The sequence below is a fragment of the Coffea arabica genome, chromosome 10e (assembly GCF_036785885.1).
Source record: "Coffea arabica cultivar ET-39 chromosome 10e, Coffea Arabica ET-39 HiFi, whole genome shotgun sequence".
Lineage (NCBI taxonomy): Eukaryota > Viridiplantae > Streptophyta > Magnoliopsida > Gentianales > Rubiaceae > Coffea > Coffea arabica.
In genome coordinates this window covers 8,606,604-8,624,638 of record NC_092328.1, presented here as the reverse complement: position 1 = coordinate 8,624,638, position 18,035 = coordinate 8,606,604, and the positions used below count along the sequence as shown (strand labels likewise).

The 18,035-nt window shown below is 34.6% G+C and overlaps 2 protein-coding genes and 2 long non-coding RNA genes across 6 annotated transcripts in view; 3 read left to right on the top strand and 1 right to left on the bottom strand.

The window, feature by feature from the left end:
- The window catches only part of LOC113711208 (uncharacterized), a 195,439-nt gene that overhangs the window by 71,266 nt on the left and 106,138 nt on the right, over positions 1-18,035 (bottom strand). The window lies entirely within an intron of this gene.
- Positions 868-3,883, top strand: LOC113712012 (uncharacterized). Of its 2 annotated transcripts, XM_072066798.1 has the most exons (4): positions 868-1,777; positions 2,209-2,865; positions 3,232-3,295; positions 3,398-3,882. In XM_072066798.1, the coding sequence occupies exons 1-4, from the start codon at positions 902-904 to the stop codon at positions 3,493-3,495; spliced, it is 1,695 nt and encodes a 564-aa protein (XP_071922899.1). In that variant the 5' UTR covers positions 868-901; the 3' UTR covers positions 3,496-3,882. The 2 variants fall into 2 exon arrangements, with proteins under 2 accessions (XP_071922899.1, XP_027091091.2); XM_027235290.2 differs by having other exon boundaries at positions 3,232-3,883.
- On the top strand, positions 4,332-8,252 carry LOC113711932 (uncharacterized). Of its 2 annotated transcripts, none has more exons than XR_003453182.2 (3): positions 4,332-4,738; positions 7,721-7,872; positions 8,003-8,252. It is a non-coding gene; the product is annotated as an uncharacterized lncRNA (long non-coding RNA). The 2 variants fall into 2 exon arrangements; XR_003453181.2 differs by having other exon boundaries at positions 4,375-4,805.
- Positions 12,331-13,693, top strand: LOC113712010 (uncharacterized). Its single transcript, XR_003453203.2, has 2 exons — positions 12,331-12,546; positions 12,952-13,693. It is a non-coding gene; the product is annotated as an uncharacterized lncRNA (long non-coding RNA).

Below are 18,035 nucleotides of genomic sequence, written 5' to 3'. Positions count from 1 at the left end.
TGAAAAGAAAGAATTAATTAATTTTAAATCCTCATTTAAGCATTAAATTTTAAGGTTTCTGTTCAAAGCCAATCATTTAAATCTACATTAAAGGTCTAACAAAGACACTTATCTAGAATTATATTGAATATTATGTTATGGATAGAAAATCATATAACCAAATTCTGTTAGCTAAATTTTATTATCATGCACGAAATTATCATTTCCCAGCCTTTTTTGGCCAAATTCTGCAGTAGAATAGCAGACTACACAAAATTAGCATTCAAATGATTTTTGGTGAAATTCTACCACCGGATGGTGATAGCCAGCGGTGGCAGAAGCCGCCATACCACTGTTATCGCTGCCATCATTCCACTTGAAGCTTTATTGGAAAATAGAGGAAAGTGGAAACAGAACAAATAAATGAAATAGAAATGCAGAAGAAAAAGAAAAACAAATTAAAGAATGAAAAGGAAGAAGTGAAAAAAAAAAGGAAACAAAAAAGTCGAGACGGCGATACAGTGGTTGTACTGGCGGTGAGAAACAGGAGATTTACCCGATTTTAACACCATTTTAAAATTTTTAACTTCGTGCATTGAATACTCAAGTCTGTAATTTTTCTTTTTTTGAATATTCTCGATTTTGATTTTTATTTTACAGTTAATGAATACTTAGTTGAATGAAGCCGATCGAACAGTCCTAGATCAAATCTCATGTTTGGACGGGCTATATCACAAAAAATTTGAGTATTAGACCATTATTCTTAAAATCTTTTTTTCCAAATAATCTTCAATACAAATGTAAAACTTGTGCGTGCTTACGTTACTTATCTTGTCTTTTCTATTTGTCGCAGGAATAAGAGAGATGTCTGAAATAAAGCAAAGCCACGTGCGTGCGGTTAGACTTGTAAAGTTTGTATGTGATGAATTACATAAGAAAGAAAAAGAGGAAGAGGAAGAGAAAAAGAAAGAGAAAGAGAAAGAGAAAGAGAAAGAAATGGACTTTGAGAAAGAAGAGAAAGAGAAAGAGAAAGAGCGGGAGAAAGAGAAGGAGCAAGAGAAAGAGCCAGAGAAGGAGCCAGAGAAAAGAGAAGGAGCAAGAGAAAGAGAAAGCGAAAGAGCCAGAGAAAGAGAAAGAGAAAGGGAAAGGGAAAGAGAAAGAGAAAGAGAAAGAAAAAGAGAAAGAAATGGACTTTGTTCAGTTTTTCTTCATCCCTGAGGAAGAGCGAGAGAAAGGGAAAGAGAAAGAGAAAGATATGGACTTTGTTCAGGATTTCTTCATCCCTGAGAATAGCACTGCAATCCTGCACTTAGCGGTGGAGCATGGAGTATTTGAACTTGTAGAACAGTGTCTAAAAGTTTTTCCTGATCTAATTTGGTATGCAGACAAACCCCGCAAAAGTGTGCCGTGGCGTCATGCTCATTATACAAGCACAGTCAAAGGAAGTTTGGTGTGGAATGATGCCACTCAACATGCAGACACAGCCACCGCAAGTTCGAATCCGCCTGAATATACAGAGACAACCTCTGGACATTGGAAGTGGCATGAAGGTCAATATGCAGACACAGCCACCGGCACCGAACGTTTGTTGTTGCATGTAGCTATTGAGCATCGCCGAGTGGAGATATTTAATTACTTGATTACTTACATTGGAAAAAATACTAAGGCGTATGCCGATTTAAAAATTGAAGGGAATAACAATTCTCTTCATTTGGCAGCAAATTTGGCTCCTACACCTCAACTCCAATCTGTCCCAGGTCCTGCATTTCAGATGCAGCGAGAATTACAATGGTTTAAGGTAAGTAATGTAATTTTTTTTGTAATTCTATCTCAAAACCGTTTGTCAAATACTCTTTGCTTTCCATATAAGATGCATGTGTACGTAGATATTCCCCTTTAACTTTTAGGCACCCATCACATTTCTAAACAGTTTTAGATTTTTTTTTTTGGGTCACGCTTTTAGTAATACACCTATTTTGTTCCATGTTTTAGAATGATAATTGTCTCGATGAACCCACTGACTTTTGAAATAATAGGACAAGTAGTGTTTCCTCAAAATAAAATGTGGCATCAAAAAGCATGATAGCTGACCCAAAACTTTAAGTTAATATCATAGTCAGAATTTTTGTGTTCTGGTTTATGATGGTAGTTTTTCTAAAAAATTAATTCCCTAGTATTAGCAAATGAAGTGCATCAACCTAGACAAGTCCTTTGATTAACTGCATGCAGGCTGTGGAAGAATTAGTTTATGATGAGTTAAAGACGGAAAAGAACTTAGCCGACGAAACACCTCGAGAATTATTCTTCAATGAGCACAAAGATTTGCTAAAGGATGCAAAGGAATGGATGAAGGATACATCAAACTCGTGCATGGTCGTAGCTACTCTGGTCGCAACAGTTGCATTTGCTGCTATGATCACCGTACCGGGTGGCAACAATGGCAACACGGGCCTCCCTATTCTGGCCAGGCAAAAACTTTTCCTGGCATTTTCCATATCAAACGCGTTTTCCATGATATTCTCCGCCATTCCTCTGCTCATGTTCCTCTCGATGCAAACATCGAGATATACAGAAGACGATTTTCTGGACTTACTTCCCAAGGTTTTGCTGAGAGGTCTAATTTCCTTGGGTGTCGCTGTAGCCACAATGATGATATCTTTTGGTACAGCAATAGGATTGTCACTTCAGACAAGGCTTAACTGGGCTTACATTCCCATCACTGTCGTTGCTTGTTTCCCTGTTATCATTTTCACCTGGTTGCAGCTTCCTTTGCTTTTGCAAGCGCTCCTATTCAAATCTGGACCTGGCATTTTTCAGGGACAATGGGATCGCAAGTCTTTGCGTCTCAGGAAAATTGGCTACCGTCTATTATTGGCAAATGACAGGGTTTGACCTCATTCCACAATTTGCTGCTAATTTGTTTACCATTATATAGATGGCTTTCTCAAGAGTTGTCTGCATGAGTATATTGAATTTCTTTTACTCTCAAAACTTTAATTTCACCTTGCGAGTTTCTTGTTTAAGTGTTCATGTCTTGTAATAAAATACCTATGGTTGGTATTAATTAGCTGCACATATAATAAGGAATAAAGTGTGCTCCATATATTTCTTTTTAATGTAATTGATTCCTCGGTAATCCATTTGTGTTTATAATAGTACAGCTATTATATATGTTTGCTACTAATATGATAGTTTCGTTATGGATGCTTGTAGATGGTTGTTTAGTATTACTTAACTAAATTTTAGATACAGGTAGTTGACGTTCAAAAATCAATGATCCAAGGACCTCTTCTACAAAAGGAAGAAAATCTCTTAGGTAAAGATTTGTTTGGGCCTCAAGGTACTTGGATTTCAGAAAAATTTTCTCCTTTGTGCTACCAGAGATTATTATTACTCATGCAATTTTTGCTACTCCTAGACAAAACCATCAGCCCTCTTCTGATTCACTCAGATGGACTCTCTCCAGCAATGGATTTTTTTGCAAAAAATCAGTCTATAATCAGGCTAGCCAGGTAGAGAATACGGATCAGTTCAATCCCACCCATGGAGTTTGCCCTTCTTCTTACAAATGGATTGGGAACATTAGTGCCTGCCCCCTCAAGAGTCAAACACTTTATTTGGCTGGTTTCCTTAAGCAGCATATCTACCGAATCCAATCTTTCCAAGAGAAGGATTACTCAGGACGACTTTTGCCATCGTTGCTTAAATCTGAAGATTTTGGCCTATGCTTTAAGACTTTGCCCTATTGCCATGTTTTGTGGGGAGTACTTTAAAGTTTAAGCCCCACATTAATGTTGATGTTAACTTCCAGGAGTAGCTTCGGGTGGGATGCTCCTTGGTACAAAAATCCCCTTTCTTTTCCATCCCCTGGGGAACACTCTTTGCTTTCATTTGCTGGTGTCTTTGGGCAAACTGTAATAAAACCATCTTGGAACCTGATAAAAATCCTCTCTCTCCACATTTGGCAGCCCTTTGCCTTGCTGTAGAATTCTCTTCTCTTGGCCCACAAGGCAAATTCACGCCCCCCCCCCCCCCCAAAAAAAGGATTAGGTACTTATCGGGTACATTTTGTTGCACATAGGAAAAAGTTAGAAGAATATTGGCGTAATATACAGAATGTGATAATTAATTAAAATTCATTGTTTCGAAAAAAAATACATTTTTTGGTTCTGTAATTTCTTCTTTTTCTTCATATCATTTGCTCAAAATCACAACGACATGCACAACATGTGTGCCTTTCTCCCTAAGAAAGAGATATCTGTCGTTCTAGTTCATCCCAATTTTGCAGTTTGCACCTGAAGAGTAACGCTCACTACAACAAAGAAGGGAATTGGCTACAAAATTTTTTACGAGGAGCAGACAAGTCAACGCTATTAATGTGTGGATGACGAGGAACAGAGCATATCCTCACCAAATGTTGGAGACAGCTTGACTTTTGCTAGCACTATGACTTTCCTCGCTTAACATCCTTGCCAAAAAGAAAGGCGGGAAGCTTCCCTCCAAATTGTAGTCATAGTGGCGCCAAGGCTTTTTGGTACTCGTGAGAATTCATGCAGTTCCACGCTGATGTACCGCACTTGGTGAGGACAGGTTCTCGCCGATCTGTACTTGACCAATAGCAAGAAGTGGTTCTATTCTTGCTAAAATAAAAATACAACCAAACGTTGTAGTTTTAAGAGTTAAGAGGCCTTTGAAAAAGGAAAAGAAAAAGAAGAAACAGAAGAGTAAAGTGCAGATGCGGGAAGATAAATGCCACCAAGTTCGTTGATTTCATTCTCTTTCCCTTTTAATTTCTCCGAATTCTCTCTCTAACAATTTGTAATCAGGTGCGCTTTTTCTTCTTCTATTTTAAGATCAAGGTTAGATATGTAAAACTTTACTTGTTATTTTTATTGCGGTTACTAATTGTGTCTATGTGGTCCTCTTGAATTTAATAATCGATTGCTACCATGCGAATCTGATTGAGTTTTCTTTGCTACCTATCATCCTCCGTGTTCATGTTTATAATATTTGAGTTATTCACTTCTTTTAACACATTTGGCATGTTCAACAAGTCAGGATTCTTGTTTTGTGCTTCTTTATGGCTCTGTTTTCAAACTCGGACCGGACCGGCCGGTCGAACCGGTCGAACCGGGAACCGGCCAGGTAGCCGGTCCGAGTCAACTTAGAAAACCGGAAATTTTAAAACTCGGTCAAAGCCGGTCAAAATCCGGGTTTGACCGGGTTTGACCGGGAAAAACCCGGTTTTTCCGGTTCAACAGTAATTTTTTAAAAAAAAAATTCAAACTTTATAATATTATGTTTTGGCCCCCTAAATTGTTAAAACTTATTCGTATACCTCAAATATTTGATACTTTATAAATATTGTCCTACAATTTGATGTTATTTTTCAATTAAATTCATAATTTTAATTCTAAACTTGTTAATATTTATTAAATAATATAAATTGCTACTTGATTGTTCTAATTTCTTTGTATTTTCTTGTTAAATATATTTGAAACATCAAATATGTATGAATATACCTTTATTAATATCAATATATTATTAGATATGATATATATAATATTTTAATTTTTAAATAATTTTTATTTATGACGTCATCCGGTTCGACCCCTATCGACCCCCGGTCGAACCCATTGACCCCTGACCCCTGACCTTGGCCGAGTCGCTATCCGGTCCGGTTCTGAAAACATAGCTTTATGGTAGAACCATGTTCATTACCTTTGTAACCTTTTTTTGCTTGTATGATTTTATATCCCTAATCCTTCTTAACTTGTATAGGAGTTGTGTCTTTAACATGGTATGCTTTTGTTGATAAGTGGTTAAATTATGGTCTGCTATATCATAGAAGATAACAATACTTTCGTATCATTAACTATTGTCCTTTTGGACAATTTATAGGTTTGGCCTTATCGTTAGTAAAGGCCATTATTCTTCAACTACTGAAAGCATAGAAATAAAAAATTCCAGTCCTCAGAGATGTCATTTTGAGTAATAGTAGTTTTGTTTTACTAGTAACATCCAATGATATCTTCAAGATTTAGAATAGCGCACTAATAAAATGAGTATTGAATAGCACTAATCGGAACATGAAAAATGAGAAGATATGTAGATTTTCTAGTTGATTACATTCACCCAGTAATTCATTGCCAACCAGTATTTGGATTGAAATTGCATTTGTTCTGGTGCATACCTTGTTGATTATAGGATCTTTTGTCAATCTGTGTATGTTTGTGGTCCTTCAAGTTGGCTGAACTTAGATGCAGAAGGCATGACGAATTTGACTATCAGTACTTTACACAACGACATTAATCTCAAGGCTTAGTTTCAAAGGAACAAAGACACAATTCAAAGTAACAAATGAGAAAATAACTCTGCTGCAAAAACATTTTTGTTTTTCTCTATAAAAATTTGACAAGGCCTAGAACTCTCAGGATTTCTTAGCATTCTCTACAGAACCATACATCTATCCAAACCTGGTTGATTTGCCACCTCCGAAATGCGTCCTGGACTTGAAAACAAAGATGGCATTTGGGTCCTTGACATCATACATCCTAGCCAATTTCTCCTTCAACTCAGCCTTGGAAACATTAGGCCTTCGAGGATGCAGAACATCAATGACGAATTGTTTTCTGGAAAGAAGACGATTGGTCATGAACTTCCTAGTACGAATAGTCACCACCTTGTCCGCCATTTTTCTTGCCTCCGGCGCCGCCACTGCTTCCGCTCTTTCTCCTCTGAATGGGCGGTTGGTTGGGGAAGCGACAGAAGGGGAACGTAAAAGGCTTTCTTACAATAATCAATGTCCATGAGGGTCTTGAATTTTATAGTAATAGATTGATGCCAAGTTAATCCCAGAGCAATCTTGCTGAGTTTTCTTGGCCATGATTCCATGTTCACTCTTTAAAAGATAGGGAGTGTAATTGATCAAATGGGGGAGCCAACAGCTTCAACGTCTTCAGTGTTAGAGCAATGGACAAATGCTGCTAGTCCTTTCAATGAATCAGTTGTGGCATTTTAATTAGCATTATCTTGTGTGAAAAACAGGACTTCTTTTTTCTCTCTCTCTCTCGACTTAATTAGAACATTTCTTTAGCTGTTTCACCACTGAGCTGGGTGAGGAATTGGTATGGTGCCATAATAGCACTGCTTTCTTGAAGTGATATCGCTGCTCTGTTTTTCCTCTGTTTCTAGCCGTGTTTCCAACTTCTTTGGAACTCTCCAGTTTTTACAGCTTGTGTTTCTGTCAGCCGTTTCCATGACTAGTTGCAGATGTAGCTTCTCTTCTCACAATCCAAAGCCCCAAAATCCAAACACCCCTCGCCCCCCACCCCCAAAAAAAAAAAAAACTCCTGCATGTATGCATGCAGCTTGGTAGGTGGACAAGTGCATGAGCATGCATGACATCTTTCAGCAATAATAATGACTTTCCATCGTTGTATCATCATTCTTTCAAACAATTTATTGGTGATGTCACCAATTTGTGCTTCTGTGTGATGATGTTAGTACGAATCTCAATTAATATGAATGCATAGAGTCAGTTCTCTGTTATTTCTAGTAATACACTATGACAAAATGATTAATGGATGTGATGCAAGTTATATGTGATTTTGGAAAGCAATATATGGGTAGCCAAATACATGGGAAGTTTTAGTGCTGAGAAATGCAGTTGAGGCACAATGGTTTTAGTAAAAAATTTCATTATGTGGAAAATCTCTTACATTAAATTTTTGTTTTGCAGGTTTATTTTGGAGATTTTGGATGGAAATAGGCTGTGCAATCTAGAAGGAGCCACTTGAGCTTGAATTGTTGTTGTAGTTTGGCTAGTTTTGGATGTGGTAGATGATAAAATATTTTTGAAGCTAGGCTTATTTTTGTTTAAAAGGAGTAATGGTATGTGTTTTCCTTGCTCTATGTGGCAATTTGTCTTCTTGACAAAAGTCCTGTAATTCAATTCTAAAAATGCTTGCATTTAATTTTTTGCTTGAATTTGGCTTGTTAATATGTGATTTTTCTGGTGCAGGTTAACATTGCGAATTTGGAAATAGGTTGCAATCTGGAAGGCACCGTGAAAGTGTTTAAAATGTTTAGGTGGCTTGTTTGGGATGTAATAGGTGACAAGACCTTTTGGAAGCTCAAGTTTGTTTTAAACGGTGGTTATTTTGGAAAGGCACAATTGCTGTTCATGTATTTTTGAAGTAATGACTTCAACTTTTGGTCATGCATAGGTGCTGAATTATGATTAAATGTCACACGTCCCTTTTTCCATCCTAGTTTATGCTTATTGCTTTTTTAGTTTCAATTTTGCATTTTATTATTTTTTATTAATCCGTGTAATGAAAGTGGGAAAGTCTAACAATATGTAATACAATTGCCCAAGATTTTTGGAACTTGGAGAATCATATAGACCAAATACTTTAAATCAAGCATATTTATGGGTTTTGAATTTTATATCTACCAGCCAAACAATGCAGGCATGGAAAAAGTGTTACACATGGCTCATTATCTTTCACAACTCTGTCAAAGAACTTCAAATTTCATGAAACGGTTGTTATGTACTTCCTTTGTCTGTAGTTGTTATCATATTTTTACTTTATTGATGTTCCAAAATAAGAGTCGCTATTTCAAATTAAATACATACTTTTTAATTTTGCCATTTGAAAACATTTTTTTTTTTTTTAATTTTGATACACTTCTATTAAAACAATATTTTGAATTCAAAGGATAGATATGTAATTCATCAATGCCACCTCATCTAAACATAATGATTATCATATTTCCATATAAATTTGGATTCCCAAAAAATGACTCTAATATTAAGATTGAGGGAGTACTTTAGAATCTTGTCACTTAACATGGAAACAAGGGGAAATGATATCACAAATAATATTGAAAAATTAATTAATCTATATATGCATTGGTATTTGACAAAATTGGAATATAGTTCAAAGTCACATTTATTATTTTGGTCTCAAAACAATAAAAATGGAGTTGGTTACAATGATTAATACTCAATGAAACTTCTAAAGTACTTTATTTCAATCAATTTTGTAATTAAGGAGAGATTAAGCCTATTACACAAGACTTTTTTCTTAATAAATAAATTACATACTTTCGTAACAATTCAAGAATCAATTGATAGGCACTGTGAAGCGCTTGTTACACGAAATTCTTTTTATAAACTATGATTAAAATGTCATCATAAAAATATGAGTTTAGAAGAATAACACATATAATTTAAAGTCACATTTGATATGTTGGTATTAGAATAATAAAAATGGAGCAGTTTACAATTATTAATACTCAATGAAACTTCCAAAGTACATTATTTCAATCAATTTTGTATTTGACTAGAGATTAAACCCATTACACTAGACTTTTTTCTTAATAAATGAATTACATACTTTTGTAACAATTCAAGAATAAATGGATAGGCATTGTGAAGCACTTGTTACACAAAATTCTTTTTTATAAACTACGATTAAAATTTCATCATAGAAATATGAGTTTAGCAAAATAACACATATAGTTTAAAGTCACATTTGTTATGTTTGTATTAGAATAAAAAAAATGGAGCGGTTTACAATTATTAATACTCAATGAAACTTCCAAAGTACATTATTTCGATCAATTTTGTAATTGATGAGATATTAAACCTATTACACAAGACTTTTTTATTAATTAATGCATTACATACTTTTGTAACAATTCAAGAATAAATGGATAGGCATTGTGAAGCACTTGTTACATGAAATTCTTTTTATAAACTACAATTAAAATTTCATCATAGAAATATGAGTTTAGCAAAATAACACATATAGTTCAAAGTCACATTTGTTATGTTGGCATTAGAATAATAAAAATGGAGTGGTTTACAATTATTAATAGGGATAATTACAAAAACCTCCCCCGAGGTTTCTGACATTTGCACTGACCTCCCTTGTGGTTTGAAAAATTACACTGACCTCCCTTGAGGTTACTAATCCTTTGCAAATTTAGTCCAAACGATTAAAATATTATTTTAGAGAGTGAAATTAGAATTTTGTGCAAGATTTGCCATTTGTGCTACATATCCAATGAACGACAAAGTACTATAAATCAATTAACAATTAATAAACTTTAAAAAGTATAATTTACGGGCAAACACGCATTACTCATTTAAAGTACCACCTCTTTACGGGTATTTTACTTTCAAATATTTAATTTATGATAAATATATCAATATTTGTAAGTAAAATTCAAAAATTGTTATAATAATATTCTTGCAAAAAGGAAATCGATAGGTTATTTATTTAATATAAATTAATTTTTTTTAAAAAAATGGCTCATAAAGTATTAATTTTTTATGGCTTTCATCTATTACACGAGTAAAGTATTCGCTCTTTATGTGCATTTTATTCTGAATCATTTAATTTATGTTAAATACATAAATGTTTGTAACTAAAATTGAAAAAGTGTTATATTAATATTTTTACGGAAGAGAGATTGGTAGGTTTTATATTTAACAAAAATTAAATATTTGAAAGTAAATACAAATCTGTATTTGAGCATAAATATTTGTATTAAATTAAATATTTAAAAGTAAAATACCCTTAAAGAGCCGGTACTTTAAATAGTTACCGGCTCTTTATAGGCAAACACGTATTATTCGTTTAAAGTACCGGCTTTTTACAGATATTTTACTTTCAAACATTTAATTTATGATAAATATATCAATGTTTGTAAGTAAAATTCAAAAAGTGTTATAGTAATATTCTTGCAAAAAGGAAATCGGTAGGTTATTTATTTAATATAAATTAAATATTTTTTTTAAAAAAGAAATGGCCCATAAAGTATTAATTCTTTATGGCTTTCATCCATTACATGAGTAAAGTATTGGCTCTTTATGGGTATTTTATTTTGAATCATTTAATTTATGTTAAATACATAAATGTTTGTAACTAAAATTGAAAAAATTTTATATTAATATTTTTACGGAAGAGAGTTTGGTAGTTTTTGTATTTAACAAAAATTAAATATTTGAAAGTAAATACAAATATGTATTTGAGCGTAAATATTTGTGTTAAATTAAATGTTTGAAAGTAAAATACCCATAAAGAGTCGGTACTTTAAATAGGTAATGCGTATTTGCCTATAAACTATATTCCTTAAAGTTTATTAATTGTTAATTAATTTGTAGTATTTTGTCATTCATTGGACATGTAGTACAAATGACAAATTTGGTAAAAAATTCTAATTTCACTCCCTAAAACAATATTTTAATCGTTTGGACTGAATTTGCAAAGGATTAGTAACCTCAGGGGAGGTCAATGTAATTTTTCAAACCACAGGGGAGGTCAGTGCAAATGTCAGAAACCTCAGGGGAGGTTTCTGCAATTATCCCTTATTAATACTCAATTAAACTTCTAAAGTACATTATCTCAATCAATTTTTTAATTGAGGAGAGGTTAAGCCTATTACAGAAGACTTTTTTTTCTTAATAAAAGAATTACATACTTTTATAACAATTCAAAAAAATGGATAGGCAACATAAAGCGCTTGTTACACGAAATTCTTTTTTATAAATTATGATCAAAAGTTCATCATAGAAATATGAGTTTAGCAAAATAACACATAGTTCAAAGTCACAATACAAATAGATTTAAAAGTTGAGGAACTGGAATTACAAGTAATTTACTATAATTTCATAGATTATAGTACATCCATATCAATTTTATTCTTTATCCTCGTATTTAAAACTTTAGAACAATTAAATTAAATCATCTAATTATTAACATTTATAAGTGTTTTATACAGTTACTTGAAAAGAATACTCATATATGAAATACATAAGAATTTTTGAATTATGCATATGGACATGTATTAGCACAAATATAATATAAATATTTATTGACTAGCACACTTGCAGGCATTCCTCTCATGCTATTTTATGCGTAGTTAAGTTCTTTGAAGTTTAGCAAAAATATAAGAGTGAGGAATAATTTCAAGAAATGGCAATTACATATCATACAACAAACCTCTATTTGAAAGTTAAATGCAAATTTATCAAACTTAGTTAATTTGATTTGCTATATATTGAGAATATTTTGATTAGTTTCATTTTCTCATACATGATCTCTTTCAATTTTTATATACTTCTAACACTCAATATTCATTCTATATAATATACTCCAATTTTCCAATTCTTAGAAACTTTTAACTACAACACTTAAACCATCATAAATGTTTCAGAATTTAGGACACGCGCGCTTTATTCCCTCCAAGAATTTTATTTTTCCCGCAACGTCCTTCCGGCAAAATTTGAAGGCTCATTACAGCTGAGGGATAATACTATTATATATATACATAGAAAGGCCGGCCCTCACTTATCTCTCTCAATTGATCGAGCACTCATATGTTCTTCTCTCAAAGGCCAAGATTGGTGGTTTTTAGTCCAAAAATTGAAGAACAGATGCGGGAATTGCTAAACGTGAAGGAGACCTCTGAGGAATTGCTAAAAAATGAAGGCCCACCTCCTGTCTATCTCCCAAGAATTGCAAAACGTGAAGGGGCTTAGGTTTTATTGCTGTAAGAAAACCTCAGAGCAACTTCAATACTTCATCCATTTGCTTCAAATACTGTTAGATCTATATTTTGGTGCCATTTTGTGAGTCTGCATATCCTTCTTGTGCATTCTTATGACCATTATTTGTGTCAGATTTCTAAGATTACATTATTTTCCTCACAATTTTAGGAAAATTGAGTTCCAACCATTCTCTAGACTCTGTGAAGGTAAATTATGTGGGTTTGTGCTTAACATCAAAGATTGTAGTTTTCGATTGGTTGAGGTTTAAGCTAACAACCTATGATTTTCATCTTGTTTCCTGGTTGGTTGAGGTTAACTTCTCTGCTTTTCCTAGTTGGTTCAAGCCCCTGTTTTCATATGCAATCAGTAAATTTCTCCATCTAATCTAATCTTCCCTTTTTGTGCAGCTCAGCTACTCTGAATCTGTTGATGGCATTTGCAACTGGAGGATATGCTGCTATGTAGAGGGTTACACAGTTGAACCTGGATTTCACAGAGCACAGCAAACAAGGTGATAGATACCGTGATCTAGCTCACCATGTAGACGAGACTCTTGGATTTATGACTGCTGCTGGACTTCCAATTGACCATATCAACGGTGCTTGCTTCTACCGTATCAATGGTCTATTACTAAATTGGATTCCACATCTGGCTTGTACTGCGATTGTTAAGCCCATTTCCTTTGGTTCGATGGTTCTCATGTTGAAACACCATCAAAGCTCCTTGTGGTCTAAAGACTCTGCCTTTTGATGCTACAGGGCGGAAGTAACAGCATTCTTTGATGTCCATAAGCAGGAAGGCAGCCACCCTGGGAGGAGTCCATCTACAGATGCCTGGCCAAAATGTGACAGAATGCATTGGTGGATTGCGTACTGTGACCCTTTGATGAACTAAGCTCGCGCTACCACACACACTGTGATCCTAGGCTTAATGCTTCTCAATCACTTGAACTTGCATTTATCATGGCTGAGCGACTGAGAAAGAGGCGGCTTGGATCCCAAAAGTCAATAGCATTTTAGATATTCTAGAATGATTTTGAGGGCGTCAATTATGTCTGTACCGTTCTGCATCATATGCTTCTCTGTATCAATTTATACAACATGTTTGTTTCTCTATTTATAAATATACCATGTATTACTCTGTCAATAATGGTAGAAACTGATGGTTTCAGATTTTGATGAGACAACAAATAAACCAAAAGCTTTTCTCCCCAAAAAAAACAAAAAAGCTATTTGCAGCTAAATTTTCTAACAAAACCACTCCATATATAATTGGCTCAAGGAATTAAGATTAGCATATTAAAATGGGATTAAGAAATGTTCACAACAGCATTAGAGGGGAACATTAGAGAGGAAACTTTCCTGGCCAAAAACGTTTTACTGGTATATATATGGGGGATTGCAGAATTGTCAAAAAGTTCCTTGCCAATTCTATGTTATTGGTGAGGACGCACTAATTTCCTCACAAAACACCTTGACTATTTGCAAGGAACCACTGCTTTTTGTGGGGAGTTTTCTATTTTAGTGGAGAGGAAAGTTTTTCTCGCCATAGCATTCCAGTAATTAGCGAGGAGGTCTGCCCTTGCTATTGATTTGCTCCATTAGTGAGAAAGGCAGCAGAATTCTCGCTAATAACTTTTAGCGAGGAGGTCTGCCCTTGCTATTGATTTGCTCCATCAGTGTGAAAGGCAGCAGCATTCTCGCTAATAACTTTTAGCGACGAGCATCTAGCGACAACCTTGGCGAGGAAGCATTTTCCTCGCTGAAATTCATTAGCGAGGAAGTCAAAACATTTGGCGAGAACTTTTGTTCCTTGCCAAATCCCTTTTTTGTTGTAGTGTATATGCTAGAAGGGACGTATTCCATTGCAAGCACCTGTCACCGATTTTGTCTACCTTCTGTTTTTAGCGATGAAGATCTTCTTCTTCTATGCTATGCATAAATTTTTCTTCCTCTAATTAGAGACATGACAAGTGTTACCTCGGTCAAATTTATCGAATTACTGTGTAAAGATTTTTTTTTTTTTTTTAAGATTTTAGCTTGAGCACCAATTGTACGTGTATCTGTATTATGACAACTTGAATCTTTCACCATTTAGTAGTTTACCGATGTAATCTGTAGAAATTACCGTAAATTAAGTGCAACTTCGATAACAGCGGTCAAACTAAAAGCCCTAATCATGCAACTCTTGAGTCCTCCAAACCCAGCTTGTCAGTGATGGCAAATTGGCTAATTGTACTTTAATCAGGTATTCAGGATGAACTTCAGATTACAGCTTATATTCTACTAACTTGAACCTCTGTTAAGTTTTACTAACACATTTGGCCATCTTTTCTTATTTCATACTTGTAAACATGGAAAGATATTGGTGTACTATTGACCAGAGGATGTTTTTTTAGGCATCCTCTTATGCGGGGATAATATCAAGATTTACCACGAAGTTGCAGATTATGTAGATTTAAAAACTCAATGCTCGTGTATGAAATCTTCATCTAGGGACTTCTTTTTGATTCATCTCTTCTCATATCCAACTTGGACTTGGATTTGAATTCACTTCGCCTACTAGGTGGTGTTGGTTTAGAGAGTATTGGGCAGAGGCCCAAAAGGGAAAATGTTAGGGATGCAACCTGAACAGTTAATGTATTCTGTCCATCTCAAGACGAAAGAAATTGAGAGTCGTGCATGGTGTGTCCAGTGGTTTGGTTTTATATACGTGCCAGACTAATGACTGATGGACCTATTTGAGCGAAAGCACTCAAAAGGCAATTTGAATGGCTGGTTTGTCACCTTTTGGGCCCACAACAGCAGGCAGCAATGAAGCACAATTTATATATATATATATATATATATATATATATATATATGTATATATATATATATATAACAAGAATGAAGAATAAAGTTCAACTTAACCGTTCAGGTTGCCTAATTAACAGGGGGAAGGTTCTCATTGAAAGTTTAGGTTTCAAATTTTGGACCTCACAGTTGAAGATGAAAAGTGTGCAGGGAGATTTTTCCACACTAAATTTTTTGGTTTGGTAATGGTTTAGAAAACAAAGTACTATACAAGGGGAGTTAAAAGAGCTTTTCACTTTTCACATGCAGTCTTTACTGTTTAATACCAACGTATTATTTTCCCACCTTTCGCAGGTAATTGAGCCGTAGAGATCAAGGTTGTGTTTTATTTTTTCCTTTTCCATTCGCCTTGTAGTTATTTAGGCAATCAGCAACCAAGTTTGAATTGGAGGTAATATTGATTGAAGGTAACTTAGGAACTTCAAGCCTCTCGTATTTTTCTTTCTTAATTATTTTAGGGACATATGATCTTAGCCCTTTATCAACACAATAAAGAAGAGAAAATGCGAGTTAAAACCCGAACTCGTTTCTCATTTCCAATAAAAAGGAATGGATAAAAAATCTCAACGACCATTAAACTATTAGTCGGATTATGTTTTAACCATCAAACTATTTTTTGCTAGCAATTGGCCACTAAACAACATGATCAGTAAATCCATGACCATTTGGTCCATGATTGCTCTTAATATGTGAAATTAGCAGTTAATTTGTGAAATAGGGTCACATAACTGTTAGACAAAATTGCCCTCATACTTTGCCACGTGTAGTGCTAATTTCACAGATTAAGAGCAATTATCGGCTAAATGATCACGGGTTTACTAACTAAGTTGTTTAGTGGCCAATTACTGACGAAAAATAGTTTGATAGTCAAAACATTATCCAACCAAGTGGCCATTGAGGTTTTTTGCCCAAAAGAAATATATAAGAGCAAGGATTGAGTGGCATTGTCTCTTTAGTTGGTCGAGATAATAGAATTGGTATCATGTTTTCCTACCAATCTGGATTCGAACCTCTTTTGGGACATTAACCCTTCACACAGGACTTGCTTAGTGCGTCTTATCCCTCCATATGATTGGCGGACTATTGCACGGGGCGGGGTTTATCCAGTGTATACTCTGAGTAGCAGTTGCGGATTCCCTTGTCAAAAAAAAAAAAGGCTTGAGTGGCACAAAATCTTTTCTAGTCTTTTTTTTAATTAATCGATGCTTGTTTACTCTATATCTACTCCTACTCTAGTCTATTTTAAGGAGAAGGGCCCAACTAGGCCCAATGAGCAATCGACAATGACTGAACCACCATCGAATCAGACGAGTACACTACGTACCTGTATGGATTAAAACCACTTAAAGTGGTAAGCCACATATAGTGGCAAGTGGTGGGAGGTAAGGTTTGAACTTTTGACCTCCCACCCCACCCAACCTTAAAGGTTATGGTGATGGCCAACAGCCCTATTGGTTAAATCTTTTCTAGTCTTAGGCGAAAGAAAAAGCGCCACTGTAAAAGCGTGATAATTTTGTTGATGAATATTGTTGACTGGCACAATTAAAATGGCTAATGCACACATTCATAGTCTAAGCTTAATTTTTGTTCGTGGAAATTACGTTAAGGAAATTGGCGAGAAACCTGCGTTGTAGACAACAGGACCTTGGCAACCTAAGCACTAAAATTGTTGAAAGCAGTCGGATTCGGAAAAATCAAAGTCAAGGGATAGTCACGACCTTGGCCACCTAAGCACTATAAAAGCATGATAATTATGGTGATGAATTTTTTATGCCATACTTTGAAGGATTCCTTGAGATGTCGTCCATTGTTGCACACATGATTTAAGGATGTCCAAATTATAGATGACCCCGGAGAAACTTATTAGGATTAAATCCGTTTGATCTGACAGATAGAGAGGCTGTTTATGTATTATGATAACACGACAAAGGACCTACTTTCATTTGTTTCCAGACTTATAATAACACCAAACTCTTTATAACACTTCTCGGGACCTTTTTTTACTAATAAAAAGGATAAAAATGTCCATACCTTTTTTTAGTGTAAACTGGAGGTTTCAAATTCGAAATCTCTCATATACATTTCCTCCATTAATACGACTCAACTCATCCCTTCCAATCACCTTTTTTTTAGAGTAAAAAACTTGAAGATCTCCTAAACTATCATGGTTGTCCATTTTTTAACTCTCGATCTATTTTTTTATCCCCGACTATCTCTTGAACAATTAAAAGTGTATAGTTTAAGAAATTTTGGCCATTTTAAACATAAATTCTGCCGAAATTCTTGGGCATTTTTGTCCGACCATAATAAAAAATATTGAAAACTTAATAAAAAGTATCAAGAGTAGGAGTAGAAACCTTGAAAAGAGAAAACCCTTAATTTTCCTTGAACTCTTCATCGAATTTCTCTACAAATATCCTAAATTTATTGATTTCATGCCCGAGTGGCCAAAATTTCATTAGATTTTTTATGTTCCTCTCTAGTATGAAATCAATGAATTTGGAAATTTTATGAAGTGTTCAAGGAAAATGAAGGTTTTTCTTTTCTTAGAACTTCTACTTCTACCCTCAATACTTTTGATTAAGTTCTTGATGCTTTTGATTAATGTTGGAAAAAATGTCCTTCGATTCCGTTTG

What these genes read in the sequence shown, in the direction of transcription:
- LOC113712012 (XM_027235290.2), top strand. Translation starts at nt 902, where the DNA reads ATGAATTACATAAGAAAGAAAAAGAGGAAGAGGAAGAGAAAAAGAAAG. An exon ending in GAGAATTACAATGGTTTAAG is followed by an intron (nt 1,778 to 2,208) that starts GTAAGTAATGTA and finishes AACTGCATGCAG; the next exon opens with GCTGTGGAAGAATTAGTTTA. An exon ending in TATTATTGGCAAATGACAGG is followed by an intron (nt 2,866 to 3,231) that starts GTTTGACCTCAT and finishes TTTTAGATACAG; the next exon opens with GTAGTTGACGTTCAAAAATC.